This window comes from Desmodus rotundus, chromosome 12 (genome assembly GCF_022682495.2).
Source record: "Desmodus rotundus isolate HL8 chromosome 12, HLdesRot8A.1, whole genome shotgun sequence".
Lineage (NCBI taxonomy): Eukaryota > Metazoa > Chordata > Mammalia > Chiroptera > Phyllostomidae > Desmodus > Desmodus rotundus.
In genome coordinates, this window is record NC_071398.1 from 5,692,890 (window position 1) to 5,717,708 (window position 24,819).

Genomic DNA, 24,819 nt, shown 5'->3' on the forward strand with positions numbered 1-24,819 from the left:
CATTTCTTACACTTTTCTTCTTCCTGTGAGTTGTTGTTCTCTTTCTTACTGTTGTTTTCTTTAGGACCTCTTTGTGTAATAAGGAAGTTAGCTGTTTAATTTTTAGTGAACATTTTTCCTGCTTTTCACGTGTCTTCTGATGATTTTTTTTTTTTTTTGCCATGAAGACACACTTACTTTTGTGTAGTCAAATTTATTAGTATTTTCTTTTGTAGGTTCTGGATTTATAGAGGCTTTACTCACTTAAGGGTGTAAAAATAATAGTTTACTTCGAGTGCATTTATCAGTTCACTTTTTACATGTAAGTATTTATAGAATGTATTTTGAGGTATAGATAAGAACCAATTCATTTTTTTCCCAGATGGTTCCAACATAATTCCTGAGAGGTCTGCTTCTCTCCACTGAGTCGACAGGCTACTTCTGATGGCCAGCTGCTTGCATGTGTTTGGGTCTCTTTCTAGATATGCTGAGCCGCATGGCCTGCCTGAAATAAACGGCTCTTAATCACGGTGCGTTGCGTTTTTACGGGCATTCAATTGTGTCTGCTAATGCTTTAATTAGAAGTTTAGCTTCCGTATTCCTGAGTACGATCAGGCTATAGTTCTCGTGTGTGTGTGTGTGCGTGTGTGTGCATGCAGTATTTACCAGGTTTCTACGCCCAGAACAGTCAGAACGACATTAAAATTATCTAGTCGTTCAAGGTCTACTAGAATTTCTCTATAGAACCTTCTGGGCCTCATGCATTTTTGGGATTAACTTTAATAACTGTACTTCTTCTATGGGAACTGATCTTTTAAATTTTCCGTATGTATTAGGGTCAATATTGGTGAGCTTTATTTTCTAGAAAATTTTGCATTTAATCGAGGTTTTCAAATGTATCTGCACAGAATTGTACAACTTAGATTCATGATATTTTATTATTTTTCTTTTAAGTATATTTCATTGATTATGCTATTACAGTTTTCCCATTCCCCCCCTTTATTCCCCTTTGCCCTGCACACCCCCTTCCACCCGCATTCTGCTCCCCTTAGTTCATGTTCATGGGTCGTACTTGTAAGTTCTTTGGCTTCTACATTTCCTACACTGTTCTTACCCTCCCCCTGTCTATTTTGTGCCTACCATTTATGCTTCCTATTCCCTGTACCTTTCCCCCGTTTGCCCCCCTCCACACTGATAACCCTCCTTGTGATCCCCATTTCTGAGAATCTGTTCCTGTTCTAGTTGTTTATTATTTTTGTTTTTGTTTTTTTAGGTTTCGTTGTTGATAGTTGTGAGTCTGTTGTTATTTTACTGTTCATATTTTTGATCTTCTTTTTCTTAGATAAGTCCCGTTAACATCTCATATAATAAGGGCTGGGTGATGATGAACTGCTTTAACTTGACCTTATCTGGGAAGCAGATAAAATGTCATTTATCTGCCCTTCCATCCACTACCCACAAGCAAAGTGGGCCCTTCTGGTGCTGACTCCCGGGTGGGTGGTATGTGTGTGTTCTAGGACCCCGTGGGTCTCTCCGATGAGCTCTCCTGTGAGGCTGGGAGTTTCTCCTGCTGCTGCCGCAACCTGCACAGGTGTTTGCAGTCAGAGGTTTGAGGCTTTATTTCTGACGCTGGAACCCAGGGTCTCAAGGTCTGTCTCGCTCCCCAGTTGTTCCTCCCGGTTTATCTAGGTTTATCCGCACATAAATGTGGGACCGCCGGCTCCGCCAGCTGCAGCCTTTCCCGAGTCCTCCCCGCCCGCCACACGTCCCTGCCCCTCCTACCGGTCTGGATGAGTGTTTCTTCCTTATCTCCTTGGTTGTTGGATTTCCATACAGTTCGACTTTCTGGCAGTTCTGGTTGTTTTTTGTTGTTAAATGCGTTCTTGCCCTTCTTTTGGTCGTTTGGTTGTGCGAGGAGGCACAGTGTGTCCACCTCCGCCTCCATCTTGGCCGGAAGTAGGTTCACGGTATTTTAGAATGGCGTCTGATTCTATAATCTCCAATCGTCATGTTTTAATTTGTACTTATGCTCTCTCCTTTAGAATGACTATACCTATTTTTATTTATTACTGCTTTGTCTTTATTATTTCCTTCTCTCTCCTTTCATTAATTTACTTTTTGCTCCTTTTCAAATTTTTGAAATAGATACTTATTATTATACTTTCACTTTCATTCTTATGTTTAATCTACAGTTTTTCTTTTAACTTTTGTTTTAACTGTATCTCAAAGATTCTGATAGTTTTCATACTCATTATTTAAAAAATTCGTTCAATTTCAATTTTTCTCTCCCTTTTGACTAAAGAATTGTTTAATAATTTTTAAATTTCCAGATGGAAAACACCTCGTGCCTTTTGATTTTTATTTACTTTCAGTCTTATTGCATTTAATAAGACAATGTTGTTGGTTTGCATCATTTTTACTTAAAAGAACTTATTGAAGTTTTCTTGGTGACCTCTCATATGGTCAATTTTCATGAATGTTCCATGTGTATTTGAAAAGAGGAAATATTCTCTTTGATAAGGGTAAAGAGTTCAATATGTGTTCATAAGACCTACCTTGGGATTATATTGTTTAGGGTATAGATATATAAATATTTTCATCTTCTCAGATATCAAACTCTCAGTCCCTGTTTTTTAATGTGCATTTGCCAGGTATGTTTTGCCTAGCCTTTAATTTTATCGCAGTTCGTTTTAGAAGTCTCTCGTACAATACAGAGCTGAATTTTGCCCTGCAAAAACAATCTGGAAATATTTTTTTCATAAGTTAGTGAGACAATTTACATTTATTGTTACAACTTACATACTTGGTCCTAGCTCTGCTCTGTTACTTTACATTATACTTACTGAGCATCTTTACCATGTGTTTTTCATTCCTTACTGTTTTCTTTGCTTCTTGCTTTTAAAAAAATGTTGGTGATGAGAATGACTTGTGGTTTTGTTTTAGTAATTATCTTCCCACTATCTTCATACAGTGTCTGTGTTTATTTCAGCTTCCGCTCTCTGGGTTGTCTGCTTTAAATGATATCTTTGTCACCTGGAATCTGTGCAAAACCCGTAAATGTATTCTGCTGTCCCACTTCTTTTTCCCCTTTCCTCTAATAAAAAAACTGTGTTACATCTACTGTGTCAGAGTACAGAACAGCTGCACACATGTCTTCTGCCCTGTCCCTGGCTGGGTTTGTGCAAGATCTGCAGTTTCTATAGTCAGCGCTCACCGGCAGACCGCTCGGCCGTTTCCCCCTGCGTCTCCTCACTAGAAGGAGGTGGCCTTTGGGGAGATTCCTCAGGAAAGACTCACAGGACAATATTCCCTGAATTCTCGCATGTCTACAATTGTTTTTCTTTTATAAACAAACACATGGAAAGATGCTCCACATCATTAGTCATTAGAGAAATTCAAATTAAAACCATAACGAGATGTCAGTTCACACTCAAGAATGGCTGTTAAAGATTAAAAAGGGGAAAATAACAAATGTTGCAACTATGTGCGGAAATTGGAACCCTTGTACCTTGCTGGTAGGGATGTCAAATGATTCAGTTGTTGTGGGAAAGAGTTTGGCCGTTCCCCAAAAAGTTAAACGTAGAATCGTCACATGACCCAGCAATTCCACTTCTAAATATAAACCCAGAAGACTTGAAAACAGGTACTCAAATGAATCCTTGTACTGAAATGTTCACAGCAGCACTACGCACAATAGCCACAAGGGAGAAACAACCTGAATGTCCTTCCGAGGATGAATGGGCAAACGAATTGCAGTTATTCACACAGTGGGACATAAAAAGAAACGAAGTAACGATACGCACTACAACACCCATGGACCTCCGAAACGCTCTGCTCAGGAAAAGCCAGCACAAAGGCCACAAGTTGTACGATTCTATTTCCATAAAATACCCAGAATAGGTAAATCCAAACATTGTTTCTTTATAGCCTTGATACTTGAGGGACAGCTGAGTTGGATGGAAAAAAAAAACCCCTCAGTTCACCCTGTGAGATTTCTGATAAGAGTATTTCACTGCTGTTTGTTGCTTTGTAAGCTGCTCTTTAGAAATCTCAGGCCAACCACATTTTCTTTGTAAATAACTTTTTTTTTTTTGGCCTGGAGGACCAGAGGATTATTTTTTAACTTTAATATCTAGTTGTTTTATTAGAATGTGCTTAAAATGTTCACCATCTTAGAACAATATTTCTTTCAGGGTGGCCCTTTCCATAGATGGATTCATGCCTCCTTTACTGCAGGGAAGTTTTCTTGTCTTTGCTTCGTGTATTAGTTCCATTTCATTGTTTCGTGTTTCTCTTCAGCATTTCTAATGATGCTTAGGTCACCTGTCTGGTATAGCTGTCATTTTCTCACCGATTCTTTCCACCTCTTCCTTCAATATTATTTGCTTGGCTCCTTTCATTGTATCCACTGCCTTCCTTAGTCTACTCTCAGTAATACCTGTTTTCTCTTAGGTACTTCCAGTTTAGCTATTTCAAGATTAAGTTTTTTCTTTTTAGATTTCTCTGCAAACATCAGCTCCTTGTCAATTTCTATTTTGAGTTTTAAGTTGCTGACCCGTGCCCCCCCATCTGCAGTTGCTTATTTAACTATAGTTAATTCACGGGGGAGTACTGTATTCCACTTTCTTTTGCATCGGAGCTGGTTTTGTCTTCTGGAGTCGGTCATCTCCTGAAAACTCACTGCACTTTTACGAAACTTGAAGTACATCATAAGTTCAGAGAAGTAAATGGCTGATAACCCAATGCTTCGCTGTCCCCCGCCATCCTTCAAAAGGCCACCGTCTGGACTGTCACATGCCAGGCTGTCTCACAAGACCACTTACCCTCAATTGCGTCATCCCTTTGGCCATCTCACTAGTGAGTGACCCCGTTTCGGAGTCCCATCCTGATGTTCTGTTTCCTAGGGACACCCCCGGCATCTACTCTTAGCCGGGGCTCCCCAGGGCTTGACAAGCCTGGAACGAGGGCCTGCCCGCGGGCAGTTTATCTGGGAAAGGACCCTGGAGAGAGGAGGAGGGGCTGGCAGGAGTCAGACCTCGGAGGAGGAAAGCCAGGACAAAGCTGCGTCAGCAGGCGGATCTGCGAGTGCTGTGGCTTCCGTTGCTGGAACCCCAGGGACTTGCCTCTGGCCCGTCAGCAGAGGAGAGGGGAAGTATTGATCCGCTAGCTCCTGGCTCCCACCGGGCAAGAGTTGCCCTGGGGTGTTTGCTTCCATGTTTGTGAATAAAGGATAAAGAGGCAGGAGGGACGGAGGGCCCAAGAGGTGTTTGGTGCTATTTCCTACTGGCTTCCACCGTTTCAGTTAGGAAGTCAGCTCTCAGAGTGGCCTTTGGCTTCCGACTGCCCATCAGATTCTCTCTTCGCCTCTGGATCTCCGTTGTTCTCTGATGGGCCCCGAGTGACTTTCTTCGTGTCTGTCCAGCGTGGGCATGCTAGACTGAGTCATTCTCATGTCTACGCCTGATGTGTACCCTGGGACGTTCTTAGCCATTCTCCCTTGGAATATTGAGTCTAATTCCCTTTCTCCTGCCCTTCAATTATAATTTTCCACACAATCCCATGTCTTTTAACCAACCTCCCGCCTTTTTCACTGTTTTTCATTTTCAGAGTGAATATCATCTTGACTACTTTCAGTTTCCTCTTAAATTGTGTCTGATTTGCTGCTAGTCCCACTTGGTGAATCTTAATTTCAGTGACTTAGTAAAGTTCCACTTGGTTCTTTTTAAATGATACCCAATTCTACATCAAATTTCTTGAGCTTGCCTTCAAACTATGAACGTACTAAGTAGGTTTTTGAAGCCCACGGAGGACGACTCCATTCTCTGAATTGCTGGTGTTTCCCTTGTCTCCTTAGTCTTTAGTCGCGTGGCCTCGTCCCCTTCTGTGCCCGATTTCAGACGGGGGCCGAGCGCTGCGCATTTTAAGAAGCAGAAATCATTTGAAGGGAGGGCAATTGGAGTCTGGAGGGTTTACTGGGGCACCTAGGTCTGTGGTGGGCCCCGATTTGCCGTTTTTGGCCTTCAAAGCCCCGCGTCTGGGGACAGCCCTGCTCAGCGTCTGAGCTGTCACCCCCGCTCTCCGGGGGGCAGAGGCCTCTGTCATGCCTGGGCCACCTCAGGGCTGTCCTCTGTCCCCAGACTGAATGTATAGCGTGTGGACGCGCCCACAGTCAGCTTTTCTGTTTGTTTTTAATGAAAAGGGTCGTCCAAACCATTACATTCACCATTATTAAAGTTGACCTCCAGCCTTTTTTTATTTCTTAAGGCATATGGATGTGGGATTCTTTTTCTTTTTTAAATTAAAACTTGTTTGGGATTCTTCTGCAGTAGTGGGGGCAGATAACCAATCATGGGGCAGAGGCGGGGCCTGGGTGGCTCACGGGGTTTTCTTAGCTCAAGAGTGTCCTCTTCTGTTGCTACAGGGAAGTGCAGTTTTCTTTAATAAGTGACCGATCTTTACTGCTGTCGATGCTGTTTAATCAATCTATCTTGTTTCTCTGGGGCCCACAGTCTCAGTTGGTTTCTTCTTTCACTTCATTACTACATCTCCAAAGGACACCTTGCCCTTGTCTTGAGCACCACCCCCCAGCCCCCCGGAGAACCCTACCATTCACTTCCCAGGTAGCCAGTGTTCTGACCCACCGGGCCTCACATGTGGTCTGAGAATTGCCCCGTTCAGGGTGGACCCCTCCCAGGGGGGCCTGGGTTCTGCCCCCACCAGAATTCTGTCTCACACTCCTCAAACGCCTGCCCTTGCCTTCCTCCACATCGGTGGGGGCTTCTGAGCTGATGTTTTCCCCACTTACACAGAAGCGGGGGTGTCCAAAGAGCCGCCCAGGATGGCTGTGAATGCGGCCCAGCACAACATCGTAAATTCACTTAAAACATGATGAGACTTTTTTGTGATTCTATGTCACGATGTATTTAATGAGTGGCCCAGAGACACCAGAAGGTTGGACACTCCTGGAAGTTTGTAGAATTTTGTCTCCTTGTTATTTTGTAAAAATGGTTATTTCTTGTTCTATTAGAATCCAGAACCGCAGTCACGCATATTTTAGCTCTTAGTTCACATACTCAATCCATCCCCCTCGTTTTCAGCTTGTTTCCCTCTCTGGGTTGGACAAGTCTCTGAGTCTCTATGCTGTATGTGGGGTCCTAAGAGTCCTTCGAAAACTTCTCTGATTTTCCCTATTGTTCACGATGACATCTGTAACTATGGCAAAAACATTTCTACCAAATAAAACTCGATTTTAGTAACACATTTCCTCAAACTAAAAATTCATTATGCTTCAGTTCCTTACCAGTGATTCCTGAGAACTTTCTGAGTTACGGCCTCTGTCACTTCACTGTAAAAAAAGTGCAAGAAGCAAAGATACAAGAGTTAGCTTGTTGTTCCCTTAGTTTCATAAGGGCTAAGACTGACTCTGCCATGTTAAATTAAGACTGGCCTTTTAATTTTAATTTGTAGAGAGACAGGAAGGGAGGGAGAAAGAGACATTGATGTGAGAGAAACATTGATTGGCTGCCTCCCATACCCGCCCCAACCGGGTCAGAACCTGCAACCCAGGCATGTGCCCTGACCGGGGGTCAAACTGGTGGTGACCTTTCGCTTTGCGGGACAGCACCCAACCAACTAACCACTCGGGTCAGGGCAAATTAAGACAGGTCTTAACACAAGGAACACCTTGGGAAGGCCATCGGAGCAGTCAGGGCTGCTGGCATCTCAGGAAGTGGCTGCGTCCCCCCAGGGGAAGGGGGAGGGTGCTTTCGCTAACTGAAAATGAGTAGGGGGAAGAGGTATTCAGCTGAATATAGGTATGAACAGAACAGATGACAAAAAAATAAAGATCAAGATGGTAAATTCAGTAAGAAAACTAATGGCATTCAGTGATAGCAGAGACAAGAAAGGTGAATCTCAGGCAAGCGTGAGAAGGGGCAAAGGGCTGAAGAAAAAGCTGGGGGGCATCCCTGTTCTGAGAGAACCACATTTTACTTCAGAAAAATTGCAGGGGAACACTGTTCAATACCTTAGTCACTGCCACAGGGAAGCGAGAAGGGCGAGGACGAAAGGTGCAAGGAGACCAGGAACAGGGGCCCGGTTTTCCCGGGGCTGAGACGGCCAGGTGCCACCTGCGGCGGCACTTTGAAATGGAAGTGGAACTGCTGTCTTCTAGGATGAAGGAGATCAGGCTGAGATGTTTCCTAATTCCACAGGCTCAGTTTGTAAAGCACTGTTCCTACCGCTTTGATAGGCGTTGGCTTTCTGGTCGACCCGAAGCTGTTTCGTTCTGAACAAGGGGGTGCAAAGCTGTCTTCGCTCCCACTCACGGCTCCAGTTAGGCCTGTGGCCGGATCTGGGAGGTGCGTGGGTGTCGTCTGCCTTTGTGAAGGTAGTCGCAGGCCTTCAGGCACGAGTGACTTCCTAAAACGCACTCACCCTGATACTGTCAATCACTTGCCAGTTTCACACCCCCCAAAGCTCTCCCTTGGTCGTTTTAAACTACACAAAGATGACATTTTACTGTCAAATTTGTTCACAGACACGATTCACATTTTGCTATCGAGTGCATAAGGAAATCATTCAAAATTCAGCAATACTGCCAGTTTGACTAAAAAAAGTTATTTTCCGTATCCGCAAAAATGTTAATCAGATTCTTGTTAGGACATGTGTAAGAAGTGGTTTCCATCGTCACAGCTCTTGATGTCGGATTACTAAAGTAAGTTATGTTTTGTCGTGGGAGCGCGGGTGCGCGCAGAGCCCCCGTATCACATGGCCACTCTCAGCCCGCACTTCTCCACAACACCCAGAAATTGTTTGTGTTTTGTGGTACCAAGTGAATGGCAGGAACAGCAGAATTTCAATGTGGCTGTTCTTTATTCGATTAAATATATTCTCTATTTATTCTTTAAAAAACTAATTTAAGTTAAACGGCAACAAACCATGATAATTTAGAAAACATGTTGAAACGGAGAGTGAAGGGAAATGTTCTCTACATAAACCACACTGTAAACCATAAAACCTATTTTTGTCAACTGCTTCTCGTGGCAGTGGCTGGGGATTTGACATTCCCACCACAGTAGGCAAAACCCACGCAGGGTGCGCTCTCCCACACACCACATCGCATCCCTCTGTATGTTTCCAGCTGGCAGCGTCGCAGCCCGAGTGCTGGGTGCAGTGTATGCCCTCACACCGAGAGCCGCAGGTCACACAAGCATCACCTTCACCTGGGGCATCTGTGCGGCCAGGCCCCCGCTGGCACCTCCCACCCCCGCCGGCACCCCCTGCCCCCGCCGTAGGACACAGGCCAGGCTGCACTCACCAAGAGAACACCCTGCCCTGGCCCAGGAGGTGGTGAGCTGCTCAGGGTGCACTGGTCGGCACAGGACAAAACAAGAAATCGCCCTCGGACAGGTCAGCAGCCCAATGGGAGTGTCCACAGGAGAGCACCCCAGGCCACGCGCGATTCATGTGCCAGCAGCGGTTCGGTCACGTGGGAAAATGAGGTTTGTGAACAGTTATGCAGTTGGAGAGAATTGTAAAACTGGAAAAGCCGTCTTTAACGATCCATCACGGCAAACATGAAGGGGGCAGAACAAGGCTATTCCCCTAATCTTATCGGGGTGCACATCCCACACCAGACCAGATCTCAGAAGTTTTCGAAGAAACCCCCCTCTCCACCCAAACACAAGGAGTCAGCACTCTGGTCCTCCCCCCCCTCCCCAAAAAGGGTATTGAGTTCGGGATGTAATGTTTTAAAACAGTAATACAAATCTCTTGGGAGAATACCACAATAAACGTCTCAAAAACCACTTGGCTAGCCCCAGGGTACAGCCCGGCTGTTTCCAGTGACTGCAGGGGATCTGACGGCCTTAATGACACGTCGCTGCACGAAAGCCAGGGAAAGCTGGAAGGAGAGGCCGAGGATGAGCTCAGAGCCAGCTGAAGTGGCAACAAACATGTGGCTGTTCACTAGGCTTGGAGAGGCTCAGGCTGTAGATGTTTGTGGTCTCTAGAAGGTTCCAGAGGAATGAGTTATTGTGAAGATTCGCAGAGTCTGAGAGGACAGCATGATTCTTCTTGGGGATGGAAGTCCCCAAACGGGGAGGCCCGGTGGCAGAAACAGAACTTACAGATTTCTGCGGTCAGATCGTGCTCTGCTGGCCCCACAGTGCACACCGACCAGCAAATTAATGCCGTGCGGATGCCGCCCCACAGCCTCCCGCAGACGAGGGTCAGCCCGGCAGCCGCCAGAGCACAGACGGCTCGCGCCGCTCGCAGATATTCATACTTGCATTTCTGCATTCTAGCTTTTTTTCCTCTGCTGAACTGTAATAAATTGTCTCATAATCTATTCCATCTTCTTGCCATTAGCGAGCTTTGAATGTTCACAAATAGGAGCAAAGAACTCATTTTCCAGAGCTTTAATCACACAAAGAGGGAGTGCCTAATTCTCTAAATGAAATGGTCTGTGATCACTGAAGCAGAGATTTAATATATCACGGCAAATTAGGTAGATTTTAATAAATTACTTATCTCCCTGAATACTTTACATATGCTTAAGAAGGAACATAGCCTGTTTGCAAACAGTGAAAACCCGCAGCCTATAAAAATCCTTTGAAGAAAACGACAAATAAAAAAGTAAATTAGAAAATGAAATGCATTATAGCCTAGACCTCCAGAGACAATTCCTTTGCAGTGCGGACTCACAGCTCCATTAAAAATATCAATTAAATCCTTCAGCGAGATCCGGTGAAAGCTAGAAAATTAACTTTCCGAGCGGCTTTTTGAGGGTCTGGTTATCCAGATACACCCAGCATTGTACGAGCTCGATGTACATTTAAAAAATGATAGAAAGATACTCCTTTCAGGCCTAACTGAGCATATCATCTTCAGCCACGCTTTTAATAAGTTCTTTCTCTGTCGAAAGCTCAGTTTTCCAAGTATAAAGTTTGTATGCACTGGCATCTGCCTCCCCTTTGTACCCTGTCCCCCGTTCCTGGCTCCCGTTACCCACGTCACCATCACAGACCCGCGAGAACAGCACAGACGGGAAGCACTGCGGCTCCGACACACAGAACACTCGCAGTCACTTAGTAAGCTGGTGCCAGGTCTCATTCTTCATGTGTAATGGATAGCAACTGCAGGCATCAGTGAAAATGCACGCTGAGCCGCGGTGGGCGTAAAATGGATATTAGCATTTTAACGAGGAGGATTAACACATTAATCCAAGTAATTTTCATATATTGCTTCTAATAAAATCTTCACAGTATAACTCCTAATGAGGCTAATCATAGGCATTCTACTTACTGGGATGGTTAGGGATAACATAAAAGTATTTCTTTTTCATAGGTTTTCTAAGATGCATGCTGTTTGCTTATTAAAAATAAAAATGGGCCTTGCGTTCCAGTGCTTCCTAAGAAAATGCTGAGGACACGAGCAGACTTTCTCATGCTATCGTGCAGGTTTAAATGACCAAGCAGGTGCTCCCGCTGTGGGGACCTGAAATCCTGAGTGGTGGCAGGCTCGGGAAGGCAGGAACAGCAAAATAAACAAGGGAAAGAGTATACAAACTGGGACGCTTCAGGCCCAGGCCTCCCTGCCTCCCGTGCATTACAGATTGTGCACACCAGAGTAATCACACACTTCTCATCTGAGGGCTTTCGGGGGGCATTTACTCAGCAGCAGGAGGCACGCCGCAGCCGTCTCTCTCAAGCCTTCAGGTCGCCTCGGTACTGCTCAGACACAGACCGGAGGGCCCGCAGCGCCTCGACCGTTACCCGGAGCTGGCCGATTCTTCCACCCCCCACTCGGGCATCCAACACTAGGGAGAGAAGAGCAGAAAAATGTTCCTATCATTCAACTGATTTTTATTCAGGTAGGGCAGCTGAGACAGTAGTTAAAAAGATGAAAGACCTTCTGTAAAAGTCCGAAGTTCACTGGCATCTCCGAACCCTAAAGATGAAAGCTGCCGCGTGGGCATGCATGCAGACACGCACTGTAGGTGTGTGCGTGTACGGGCGCGTTTTGCTCACAGAGCTAGAGCTGATGATGTCTGCCGAGTGGAAAGGCCACGGGGTACCCATCCCAACACTGAGACTGCGTTTCTAAGCTAGTGACGAATACGTCTGGAAGGGACCAAGACACAACAAAGACGACTTAGCTCTGACTATTGTAAAGAAGTTGCCTGGTCCTCATTGAGACTGGGGACTTACCTTCCCAAGAACATTCCATTTAACGTGAAAGGAGGGAAAGTGAAAACGGCAGAGGCAGGGGTAGTGAGGGCTACGGACGGGGTCTGGGGGTCCATGGCAGACACCGTGGGGGAGCAGAGCAGAGATGCTGACTGCGGGGGGCTGCCCTGGGAGGGCCGCTGCTTCCAGTGGCAGACCAGAGGGGGCTGCTGGGAGAAAGCAGGGGCCCTCTGAGCCCTGCAGGCAGCAGGGGACATGCTGACTCAGAACCTGCGACCTGCCTCTGCGCACACGCATATTGGCTCGTGTGACTCGAGTGAGGCCAGAACCCTGGACTTTGTGAGTTCGATAACACTTACGGGTCTATGTAGTTTCCTGTTCATATTCCTTGTGGTTTTACTTGAACTTTTTAATATGTCGGTGTGTGTGTGTGTGTGTGTGTGTGTGTGTGTGTGTGTGTGTGTAGGAGAACCTCCAAGCAAAGCCTGGGATACAAAGACTCGGGTGGAGAAGGGAACAGGCAGGGACGCTGCAGGGCACGGGAGCCACACGCTCCGTCCTAGACTGACTAGCGCTTAATAGTGGGACCTCCCCAAACAGGGCCGCGATAGCTGTCCAGGTCAGACCGCGTGGTCACCTGCAGTCTACGTAAGGAGAACGTGGGTTGCTGACCGGAACTGACTGGAGAAAAGATTGCGACTCTAAAGCATATAGAATTTTGGTGATTTTTGTCAGACTCTCTTGGTCCTGGGTGTCTTTAATAAGGTGGTTTAGGTTAATATTTTAATTCTCTCACCTTTTTCTTCTGTGGCTGCCAGACAGAGTTCTGACCAACTGTCTTGTAACTAGATATGCCTAGTTTGTCAAAATTTCTCAGGACAGGTTTCTGATTTGGTTATTTGATCTAGTTTGGTTACTCACTTGGCTTGGTCATGACTTCCAAGCCCTTTTCTAAAGAAGATTTTGTATTTATTTTTACAAAGAGGGGACGGGAAAGAGAAAGAGAGGGAGAGAAACGTTGATGTGCCAGAGAAGCATTAACTTATTGTCTCTCGTGTGCCCACAACCAGGACCTGGCCTGCAACCCAGGCATAGGTCCTGACCGGGAATCGAACCAGTGACCTTGCAGTTTGCAGGATGTCACCCAACCCTCTGAGCCACACCAGCCAGGGCCTGGCTTTCGAGACTTGACACGTACACAGGCCGAGCAGCCTGACACACGGACCATGGCTGGACTGTGTGTCTGGCACTAGGTGCTTAATTAATTTTCATTTAATGCACAGATATACAAGTACACTATTATGTACGTTTTTCCAGAGAAGGCTCTGCTAACTTAACAAATGAGACTAGGACTCAGCCTCATTTGTCCACATATTGTGGAGAGGACAGGTCACCCCGGTAATGTTTTTTGAAAGTCTGATTTCTAAAGAACAATTTCTTTAGCACGTTCCAAGTATGTCCTCCCAGAGGCGAGGGCAGGAGTTAAGCCTTACTGGGCCTCACACCCGGCTAAATCCAGCAGACGGTGTTGGGTTGAGTCTCTGCTCTCCTGGGTCCGGGGTGGGGGGGGGCAGGTGACCGGGACTCCTCAGAGGTGTTTACTGGGACTCCGTCGCCCAGCTGCACCTCTGAACTGAAGGGAAGCCTTGCAAAGGCCCTGAAACTGCCCCTCGGAGGGACAGGCCTTAGCTGAAAGAGGGCTTGACAGCAAGAGGCTTCCATAAACAACATGAAAACGCCCAGTGGCCCAATTTGTCACATGCCATCCCCCAATATGTACAAAATAAATCATTCCTTGTGAAACACTAGCAATTATTTTTAAATTTCCGTTGATTCACAGGAAGGCAGAGGGGAAGGATGGAGGAGGGATGTAGGGAGAGACTTCCAGCTTCAACAAAACGCCAGCTCGAGTCGCAGAGAACCCAACCAATGTGTGACTCACTGCCCTCCCGGCCAGAGAGAGCAGGTTTTAATCAAGAGTCTGGGTAAAACTAGAACAGAAACAGAACCACAGAAATGGAGATCACATGGAGGGTTATCAATAGGGGATTGGGAGGGGGAGAGAGCGGGGAAAGGTACAGAGAATAAATAGCATAAATGATAGGTGGAAAATAGACAGGGGGAGGGTAAGAATAGTGTAGGAAATGTAGAAGCCAAAGAACTTATGAGTATGACCCATGGACATGAACTATAGGGGGGGAATGTGGGAGGGAGGGGGTGGGCAGGATGAAGTGGAGTGAAGGGGCGGAAATGGGACAACTGTAATAGCATAATCAATAAATATATCAAAAAAAAAAAAAAAAGAGTCTGGGTTTCAGCGACTGCTGCTCCGGAGCAGCGCTCCGGCCCGTACCGTCGATGTCTTGCTCCACGACATCTCGCCCCTCCCGAAACACCTCCGCGAGGTCGATGTTCGCAACACCCACGTCCTCGCACTCCAGCTCCTGCTCGTCCTCTGGCGGGTCGCTGACCACAGTGAAGCGGATGCTGGGGAGCAAAGAGATGCAGAAATTCGCCGGGAAACAAAACTCCCCGAAGGCCTTTTATCACTACAGGTGAAGTCTTGGAATTCCCAATTGTTCCAATAAAAGGAAAATGATACTAGGCTAGGTGAGTTATTGTATGAACCACTGGAATTACTAGAGCGCACCAATCTAGTGGATTACTAGAACAGTAATCCACTTCCCAGCCCTGATGGCGGGCCTCTCTCCAACCCGAAGGGGTTACGGGGTTGGGGGGGGGCCGAAGCAGATGCGCACTCCGTCACACACACCATCTGGCCGCCCTCGGGCACATCTACTTTAAAGGCTATCAGGATCCAGTGGGTAAAGACCATGGAGTTGGGGCAGCGTTTTCAATAAAAACGCAGTATTTCCCGTAGAAACGCACAGCTCCGGAGTTGCCGAGAAGCAGCCTCACAACCGAGTGTGTTCTGTGAAGTGGAGAGGTCAGGCTTCCCGAACCATGGAGATGAATGTTGCAGCTCTGCCCAGCAGAAATATGAAATATCTGTTTTAATTTAGCAATCCCTTAACTTGCAATCAGCATCCAAGTTTCACTTTACTTTTCGACATGGGACCGTGGGGCTCTGCTGGAGCTGTCTGAATCAGGGACACGTGCAGAGGCCAAGCTCACTTGGACGAGCATCACGACAGGAATTTGCAGTGAAGCACTCTTTGGACATGTCTTGGCACTGCAGCGCGGACCACGGATGCTTGCAAACTACAGTTTTAACCATTTTCAGAACGCATCCATCCCACATCAGAAGTGAAAAAAGAAGCTTGCTGGTTAGGTAACCTTCTCAGATAAAAATCTCAGTGCCTGGGCCTTGAAAAATATGCATAAACCATATCCTCTCCAAACACATAGGTAAACATGACGATAGTTTAAACGAATTTGCTGAAAATAAGGGCCCAACACTTCACTCCGTTACTAAGTCCACGCTAGGAAATAGAAGTCCCTTACGCTGGAGCCAAAGGCAATGCCTGTTTACACAGTAGTTGTGAAGGGTGCAGAGTGGGGAAGGCGAATATTCTCTTCGACGTGTAAAATACTCTGACTTCAAATAAGTATTTTTTAAAGTCTCGTCTCAACGTGTGACCTCCCTTTTAAAGTGACAATTGTGTATTTGAACCTGTAGCATGGGGGGAGGCAAAGGTCCTTTGTAGAAGCCACTGCACAGTGTATATCGTTCTCCGCATGCCAGGGACGAGGGGCCGCACCTCGCTAACTGTGGCCTATGGGTTCCGCCGCCACTCAGGAGGGCTGCCGTCTGAGAACACGCGTTCTCCTAAACCAGGACGTGCTTTCAGTGACGTGACCTCTGAGCACTTCACGGGAATAACAACTGTCTTTGGCTGTGGGAAAATGTAAATGTAAACCCCTTATTTCTTCCTTAAGAAAACGGTCCCGGCAAGGGAGGGAAGGGGACAGGGGCATCCTCTCCCGTGGTGGTCCCAGGAGCGTACCGCCGAGGTGTCATCAGCCCAGACTCGGTCACTTGGCACCTGCCATCTCTCTCTCAGGACATGTCCAGAATGACAGGGGCCCTTGCGTCTCTGTGGGCAGTTAAGAGATTGCACGGCAGAGAGGGGGTCGCCACAGTTGCTGAGGACCATTTGTTTTGGAACATAGTTTTCGTTAACATATGCTACTTCCGGTGACATGAGTGAGTCTATTTTTAGTATTTTAAAGTACCCTCCATTTTAATTTATAAGGGGAAAATATTGATGAAACCTACATGAACGGAAGCTCTTGGGGGTCCTCAGTGATTTTGAACTGTGCAAAGGGATTTGGGGTGCTGTGGACTTTTTTATTTTTAAAACTATTTTGGTACAACTATGCAGATCTGAGGAAAGGCAGGTTTAAAATTAAAGCTGAATTTGTTCTTTTAAAAATAAACACTCAGAGAGGACACAGCGTGTGGCCGCAGGGCAGCAGACCACAGGGCCGTGCTGTGTAGTCCTTCGTGACCCGCGAGAGCCCTGGCAGACTGGTGGTGTTTGAAGGGGCCTTGGAGGAAGTCGATGCACACGAAGGAAATGAGTTAAACTTGAGTGATTCTCCACCATCTGGGGACAAAGAGAGCCTCAGGCCAGTTCACAGGGCGTTAGCACAAATGATACACACATTTCAAGGAGTTAATGAAAAGCTACTCTCAGAGCCTAAGAGCTGAGAATTCCAGTCTCCTCTCTTGAAATGGGATAAAATGTTAGTGTGGAAGCTCTTTGAAAAATAGGTCTTTAATACTTACTTCATGACCTGTAGGGTAGGAAAGAACCCGAGTCTCTCTCAGGTGGTGGGGGAAGCTCCATTTCTGAGGCAGCGAGAGGCTGTGTCATCTTTGGGCCCCAAGGTAAGGAGATGAGGTCGAGGGTCTCCCAGACCTGCCAAGGGAGCCAGCTCGGGGGTTCAGGGGTGGTACTGAGTCCCTTCAAACTGCATGGGTGGCCGCTCACGCAAAAGTGTAAACTCACTGAGATCAGGGTTTTGCCTTTCTCAAAAGGGCATCATTTCTCTACTGAACCAGAATTGCAAGTGTCCTGTTCAAGTTCGCCCCCCCCATGCATTTAAAAAAAGTCAAATGATGAATTATTACACTGTGATAGTAAAATAAATATTAGTCCGAAAGGCCGATGAGCTATTAAAATAATATTAACATTACTACCACTGACACCAATTGCAACTAACACTTGCTGTGTACTTAAGCGCCCGTCCGTCAGGGGCTGGTCTCTCCGCCGTTAGTCCACTCTCCGTGACCTCTACAACCTCCCTGTGTGGCGCCATCATCTGTCTCACAGATGGAGAACATGGGGCACGGGAACTTGTCCCAGGTCAGGTGGCTAGTAAGTGATGGAGCAGGGGGCACACCCTCGCCGTTTGGCTCTGAAGGGCACGCTGTCTGCAAGCACGTGGCTGGCAAAGGGACACTTCACTTGTGTGGACGGTCTTTTGGTTTTCAGGGCACCAGAGAGTCCCTACGGTTAGCCTGTGTGGCGGGCAGGGCGACTGTGTTTCCAGGGGAGAGAGACCCAGGGAGGTCATGGGCTCTGCTCCTCGCCCTGTGCTTTCTGCCCCCACCTGCTACAGAGATCTGCTTTCAATCCATCAGAGAATTTAGAAGGCTGGACGGTACCTGCTGTGAGGCATGTCCTGTTTTTGTAGTATAGCTTTTAAGAGGTCTCTCTTCGCTTGGTTGCTTTCTTTATCCACGTAGATCACTGCACCAAAAAGAAAAAGAAACAAGGCCACGAGGGAAGTCACTCAGGAGCATGCTACATCCAGCCCCTTCTGGATCGGCATCAACACCCGTGTCCAGAGGCGCAGTCCCGGCACCCCACTCGCACACCGGGGAGAACAGGCCGCCCTGTCGGCCAGTGTCCCCGTGCAGGCCTGTGACGTGGCCCCTGCGGCTGGCAGGTTTCCGTGAGCACTGTCAGAAAGGACAGAGCACCGCCCACGAGTGCCGCCCCGCTGTCACTGCCTGTTAGTGGTGCTTCAGCATGAGCGTGAAAGCCGGAGGCCTCCATGGCTTTGTATTTGAGGGATTTACTGCGTTTTCTTTCACCCACGAAGCGAGTGACAGTGATAATGTATGGCAGGGAGCTTGTCCTTCCTGACAGGCCTGGAAATTTAATCCTCCTCTGCTGCCACAACGCGCAGGAAAAGAGGCCTCTGGAGTGTGCGGTGGACGGGACCCACAGACTGCCGTTTGCTGGGGTTGGGTGGGGGACTGGGGAGAGCAACGTGGCGGAGGCAGGAGACAGGTTTTTAGGGGGGGAAGTGTGTCTGGCTTCTGAAGGTGCATGCTGGCGTGCAGGAGCGCCCACCCGACCCAGGGGAGGGAGCAGGCGAGGTAAGTGCGCTGGAGTCCCACCAGGAAGGAGCCTGCGGACCCCTGAAGCTGCACACGAGCGCCTGCACTTGGGGAAAACGGCATCTCCGAGTGCAAAAGTGCCAGTTTCCACCCGGATTATTTTTTCTCGGCTCGGCAGCCTTTCAGCTGTGTCCTAGCTTCTGAAGACATTTCTTTTTCAGATGCCACCGGGGAGGCAAAGGCGCCCGTGACCAGATCTCAACTCCGAGGCCAGCCCTGATCAGTAGCTCGGCCGAGTGAACGGCACACCGCCGGTGCCAAGGCCAGGCCCCACCGAGAGCAGCCACGCGTCATCCCCAGCGTGTTTCCCTGGACGTGCTCGTTCAGCCTCACATTCTGACGCTGGCTGATGATCTCGCCGTTCGGCCCCGCCGAGCAAGTATTAACTGGGGGCGGAAGACATGGCGGCACCGAGTTGGGCACAGGAGGTGGGAGGCGCAGGCATCTGCGCAGGAGAGCGTTAGTGACTGGAGACAAAGCCCAGGCCGGCAGCTCTCAGCTCAGTGCCCTTTGCACGGTGCCATTAGCCAGGAGTGAGTGCCTAAGCGTGTGGGTCACTGAAGGTGGCAGGAGTCAGAAAAGGTGGAGGGCTCGGGGCAGCCTGTAAGTACAGGGCGTTACTTCACACTAAACAGTCACGCGGACAGAGCAGTCCCCGGGACGCTGGGGGAAGAACAGCATGGGCCCCGCGTTAGAAGGCCGCAGCGCCAGAATCCGAGTCCTGCCCCTCTCACCTCCGCGCTGCACCTTCTCCTTCCCCCGGCTGGGGCCCAGACCCCCCTGCTCTCCGAGCCGGTGGGTTCGGACTGGTGCGTTCGGACTGGAGCGTGAGTGAGAGCGCCCTTGAGCCCGTGCCTTCACTGCACAAGGCATATCATCCTCTGCTCACCCTTCCTTTTAAAGGCAGCACGCTTACAAACCCCGGTCCAGGTGCCTTACATAACTCTGGCTGAACACTTTAAAAAATTTACTTTTGAAAAAACTCAGGCTACTTAATAAGCTTCTCCAAAGGTGCATGAAATGAGAGCTCGGCTCTCCTGCTTGTGCAAAGCAGGCCTGGGCTGGGCATGTGAACACAGCCCAGGGATGCAGAAAGCTCTGGAGGGCGTGTAAGATGCAGGTTACTGAGTTCACCCCAGTCTCTGACTCAGCAGGCCTGGGGCGGGGCCTGGGAACCCGCATTTCTAACATCTTTCCAGGCGCTGTTGCTGGTCAGGACCCGCACACTGAGCACCGTGGGGGAGCCCAGCACTCCTCCGCCCAGTTTTGAATGGGGTCAGGAACTAGCGGTGCTTGTGTTGAACGCGTGGGAAACAGAAACCCAGTGGCCACTTCTAATCAGGCAACGGTCCTAAGGACATCCATCTTATCTTCTGAGACTTGATGGAAGAGAGTCTACAATTCCACAAGTTCAAACACACCCTTTAACGAGCAACTCTGGTGATTATGAGAAATGCCAGAACTCCCAAAAGGTAAGCTGTTCACCTTTCATTTTCGTCAGAAACCACCTTTGTTTAGGACTTGCTAGGACTGGACACACCTTACCGGAGGCATCTGTCTCAAAGAGATACAAGCCAGCAGTCCAAGTATTAGTACTTGAGTTGACTTTGAAAGGTCTACCACTAAAAACACAGCCCTCGCCTCTGCCAGAGGTAGAAGTGCAGACGGTTTCACCATGAAGCGTTGATGACCTAACGTGGTCATCACGTTAGCATCAGATGTGCTAAGGTGGCATCCTCCCCGCCCACCCTTTCTTGGCCAAGTCTCTCCTCTCCTTAGCAACACGACCTGAAGTTCTGCATCCTTCTCATATTCTGAATGAAACTAATCGCCCCAAAAGATAGACTGTTCAATGCTCAGAGATGAAGGACCGCGATCTGTAAAAGCCTCATAGAAACCCTGGGTGATTTCATTCATCTTTTCTCTCCCCGCTGGCAGCTCCCTGGAAGGCTTTACTCAGCCCAGACAACATTCTTCAGACCCACCATTAATCTTTTTTCAAACTTTTTTTTTTACTTTTTCAGCAAAATTTTCAAGCCCAATAAAATATGATTGTTCTGTTCTTGCTACTATTGCCTATTAATGTGTTTTCGGTGTTAGCAGCCCAAAGAAGATAGATTGTTTGTGCAGGCGAAGCTGGTATTATAACACCTCTTACTAAAGACTGAGTTAGGTTACGAATAATCCTGGGGACCTCTGGTCTCAGCCTCCACTTTTAGGTGCCTGACTCAGGCCTCAGTGTGCAACTCGCTTTTGAATGGGCAGATTCAGGTCATACAGCGTCGCAGGTTCAGGCACCTCCCCACTGCGTGGCGTTCAAACAGGAGACAGCACACACTAACTGTCCTTCTAAACTTTCCATGTGAGTTTAGAAGTCCGTCTGGAAATAAAATCACTCTCATTACCATTGTGTGAGATTTAGAAGATGTAAGTCTACATTATATTGATCTTTTATATCAAGTAGCAAGAGAATGGTAAATCATTACAATAATTAGATTAGATTGGTTACTTATTAATCAATGATTCAGGGAGGTTCCCCTGCAATGAAGGAGAGGTAAATGTAATACTTTAAAAATAAATATTTTCATTATGCCACACTTAAGTGAAAAATAAAACAAAACCTACAAGGCTAATATTAATTATTTCTTAAGTTTGATGATGACCTAGGACTTCATTTTTCCAGATATAGTAGCTATAAAACAGCATTATTTTGCTTTTAAGTACAAAGTACATTCCTCTCCCTTCAATTAATCTTAAAAATTCTACATAGTCAAATCTCAATAGGTAGGAAGAGATGAGGAAAGGTGAACACTATACTGAATTCCTTTCTAATAGGTTATTGATTTTCTTGTTGATATCATATAGCTAATTCATAGAAATATCAGCATCTCTGAAAACACCAATGAGATCGTAGGGTACCTTGCAGTAAGAGGAAAAAAAAAAACCCACACACACAAAAACAGAACCAGCGCCACCAACCAACCAAGCAAAAGCCGCGCACAGACCCAGGCCACCAAGTAAAAATGTGCAAAAGTTCAGGACTCTCGGGCGTGTATCTCTGGTCCCGCCCGAAGGCTGATTGGCGCTGCTCCTTAGGCAAATGGAAACATCTGCTCTGGGGCCTGGCCAAGTTTTTCAATGTACAATCAATTTCTAAAACACAATTTTGTTGCCAGTCCAACCAAACTTTCCACTGCTGGCCTTTACAAGGAATTACACAGAAACCAGAGGGGTCTGTTACTTTTCTGGGGAGTATCTTCGTTAAATTAGTTGACTAAACAGTTCTTTCATTTCTAATAATATTTTGATATGGTTTACTTTTCTGGTACTTTGCAGTGAAAACATCTACAGGAAGCTTGAGAAAATATTTTTGGAAACGTTTCTGTCATATCAAGTCGACGAAAGGAAGGAGGGATCGGATTTTTGCCCTGACCACACTACTTATTTCTCATGCGATCACTCAACCTACCTGCTATTATAGAATTACAGAGTTTGAGCTGGAACGGACCTCAGAGAGCACATTATTCAGGAGGTAAGAAAACAGGGAACCGTGCAATTTAAACATCTTGCCCGAGACCACATAGAGTAGTAAGAGTTGTGGCTACGGGGAAGAGTAGACCAGGTATCTAAATACTCATGACAACTGTCATTACTGTCTGAAGCAATAAGCACATTTCTAAAGATGCCAGCTTAAAAAAAAGTGACCACACACATCTGTAACAATGCCTGTTGGGGCTGGACTGGTCTAGGAGACTTGCATGTCAATCAGCTGATGGAGGAAGCCCTATGTCACCAGATCAAAGCCCTGAACACCCGACACCGGGTGAGATGCGGACATCTGTTATAAAACACCTATGTGATCACGTTGATCAGAAAGGTGGGAAAAAATTAGGTAACCAAATCATTCAATTCCACATGATTAATAAACTACTATATTCCGCACCCCCCGCCTTGAGATACCATATTTTTCAACTAAATTCAACTGTAGTTCTAGGTGGCATTTTTTAAAAATGACACTATGAGCCAGCAGGAACATTCGGAAACATTGTTTTCCCACTGTTTTCATTTTAACTTAGCATTGTTTCAAAATTGCCTTCAATCCTACTTCAATTTCTTTATCCCTATGACTTTTCTCCATCTACTCTGACGGGACTCGGGGACTTTCTAGGGAGAGGAGAGAAGTGCGCTTTCTCCAGGTCCCTCCAGATCACCGTGAGCTGTACGCACCGTGGCTGTGGTTGAAGTAGACCCACTGCCCACGCTTGGGCTTGGGGAGGGACACGGGGGTCTCCTCGGCGGGGAGGCTGTAGAACCGGCACTCCACAAAGAGCCTCTGGATGGTGTCGTCCGCTGTCACTCGGGAGTCGCTGAGGCTCAGAGCTATGATCTCAATCCGAATCTTTTCTGATGTCTGTTACAAAAAAAACAACCCAACAAAGATACAAATATAACAAATGAACAAAGAACCCTTTACTCTTTTTCACTATCAATTTTCAATAAAACACGAAGGCTGTGGCTTCTCTTTTGGAAGGCACTGCATGCTACTATTTAGTTGCGCATGATCGATGATTCACGACAGAGGGAGATGGGATGAGATTCTAAGGCCCCAGGGTTTGAAGTTAACGGTGTCGGGGCAAGGGTCTCCTGATTTCCATGTGAGGCTACAAATGCCCCGCCGGTAGTCCACCAGGAGGGGGGTTAGGAGAGCTTCATCTGTGCTTGCAGAAGGACAAGTGTCACGTGGCCTTGCTTTGCACCAGGTAAGGAAGTACATGTTTATCACTGCTTTTATTTACTCTGCAGTACCCGAGAAAGTTTGGGTTATTCAGAGATCAATGCCTGTTGAATACTTTATAGCTATTATGCTAATATATGTAGCTATATGAATCCATGTTAACTAGAGCAGAGCCTGCCCCACTTCATTCAATAAGTAGTTTTCAAACAAAAGAAACAAAATTTTTATCGAATTCAACGTAGTTTCCCATGATTTATTTTTATATCATTTCCACGGAATTAACAAATAAAATACGTATTTGATTGATAGTGTAATTTGCCCTTCAGTTCTTATTCAATGGATTTCGGTGTCACAGACATTGTTTGTGGGGTCACGCGTGTTTCCTCGAGAATGATTTAAAGCAACAGACTATGACTTAAACATTAGATCATACCAAGGTGACGCCTCAGTTACATGTTCATTTTTATAGTTTTTAATGTTTTTAGAGTTTTTAATAAAGGGGAACTTCTTTATTCCACTTCATTTTACTCAAAGGCATGCTGCTGGAAATTATAGACCTTCAAATCACAATTAGAAAACCCTGAAAATTAGCCTTGTTTTTATGACCTTTAGATATTCATTGTTAAATACAAATCAGTGTGTAAATTTACCATAGTGATTCCTTAGATATTTCAAAGCATATAATAAAATTAACCACATTGAAAAGTACAAGTATCCTACTGTAAAAATATCCTCATAAAGAACAATTTCCTTTGCTGTCCAACCCCCTCAATATTTGATGAAGTAATTTTACCCCCTTCTTTCAAAAGACATTTCCTTTTATTATGTATTCGAAGACACTTTAACTAAAAACCCAAATCTGAATATTTCAATAAGGTTATTTTATTATTCAGTAGATTCATGGAAATTTTACTAGGACGACAGAGAGAATTCCACACCATTCTGTCTCCACTAATACAGGTACAAGGCTGCAGCTGGCAATATTACTAGGATGAGCACAGTATGATGAAATATTTAAAGGAAAATTTTTTCTAAAACCTAATAAATCAAATGACTGCCAAATGTCATTAAAGTGATGGTCTTTGACTTGAATATGCTTTTCATATTCAAATTTGAAAAGAAAGAGATGAAAGCCTGGAAAGGTTACTCGGTTTCAACTAATAACCTCAAGCCCTCTCCAGGCACGTGCATAAAAAATGAAGTGGGCTCCATTGTCTCCTCTCACTTCAGAAGGCCCTCCTCTGCTCGCCGAGGACGGGCGTGGTAAAGAAATTACCTTAAAGGACATTATTTCTTCTTTAAAACCTATTCTGGTTGTAAAAATACTGCACACAAACACATTACAATTCCGGTTCAAACGCAGCACAATGCACAGTTGAGGCTTTTACGTAACTTGTGATTTGACAAACTTAGAACTGTTGTAACAATATGTCTTATAAAACCTTCCTGCTTCTGCACGAGAATAAAAACAAAGCAGCCGTATAAAAGCAAAGAGGTAATACATGGGTATTTCTGCATTGTGAAGCCAGGCGTCTAAA

General features: G+C 46.4%; 1 protein-coding gene across 1 annotated transcript in view; it reads right to left on the bottom strand.

Moving 5' to 3' along the window:
- Positions 1 to 10,385: 10,385 nt before the first annotated feature.
- The window catches only part of RPGRIP1L (RPGRIP1 like), an 82,755-nt gene continuing 68,321 nt past the window's right edge, over positions 10,386 to 24,819 (bottom strand). The window contains exons 23-26 of the mRNA XM_024551438.3: positions 22,774 to 22,957; positions 17,806 to 17,890; positions 14,524 to 14,657; positions 10,386 to 11,800 (exon numbers count right to left, since the gene is read on the bottom strand). Of these exons, the coding sequence (XP_024407206.2) occupies positions 11,688 to 11,800; positions 14,524 to 14,657; positions 17,806 to 17,890; positions 22,774 to 22,957 (516 nt within the window). The 3' untranslated portion in view covers positions 10,386 to 11,687. The remainder of the gene's footprint in view (positions 11,801 to 14,523; positions 14,658 to 17,805; positions 17,891 to 22,773; positions 22,958 to 24,819) is intronic.